At 38.8% G+C, this 242-nt stretch overlaps 1 protein-coding gene across 1 annotated transcript in view; it reads right to left on the bottom strand.

The window, feature by feature from the left end:
- The window catches only part of LOC119593840 (DNA repair protein REV1-like), a 12,070-nt gene that overhangs the window by 2,931 nt on the left and 8,897 nt on the right, over nucleotides 1-242 (bottom strand). Inside the window, exon 12 of the mRNA XM_037942869.1 lies at nucleotides 22-122. Within this exon, the coding sequence (XP_037798797.1) occupies nucleotides 22-122 (101 nt within the window). The remainder of the gene's footprint in view (nucleotides 1-21; nucleotides 123-242) is intronic.

Consider the following 242-nt stretch of genomic DNA (forward strand, 5'->3'; position numbering starts at 1 on the left):
GAACAAATGGCAGTAACATACCGGTCCTTGCAGCAGGCTGGTGAGTTTAGTGAGGCCTTTGTTAGCTGTATTTCGTGGGTCTAGCTTGCCAGGTCGCCCTCTCTTATCCTTTACCTTGTTACCTGTTGAAATTTTGATAAATAACAAAAAGCTATTATTGCATTATTCATTTTTTATTGCTATTAATAACTATGGCTCTTGTTGCAAAACAATAGAGATCCAGGCACTGAATCCTGTATATC

Source organism: Penaeus monodon, chromosome 32 (genome assembly GCF_015228065.2).
Source record: "Penaeus monodon isolate SGIC_2016 chromosome 32, NSTDA_Pmon_1, whole genome shotgun sequence".
NCBI classification, from domain to species: domain Eukaryota; kingdom Metazoa; phylum Arthropoda; class Malacostraca; order Decapoda; family Penaeidae; genus Penaeus; species Penaeus monodon.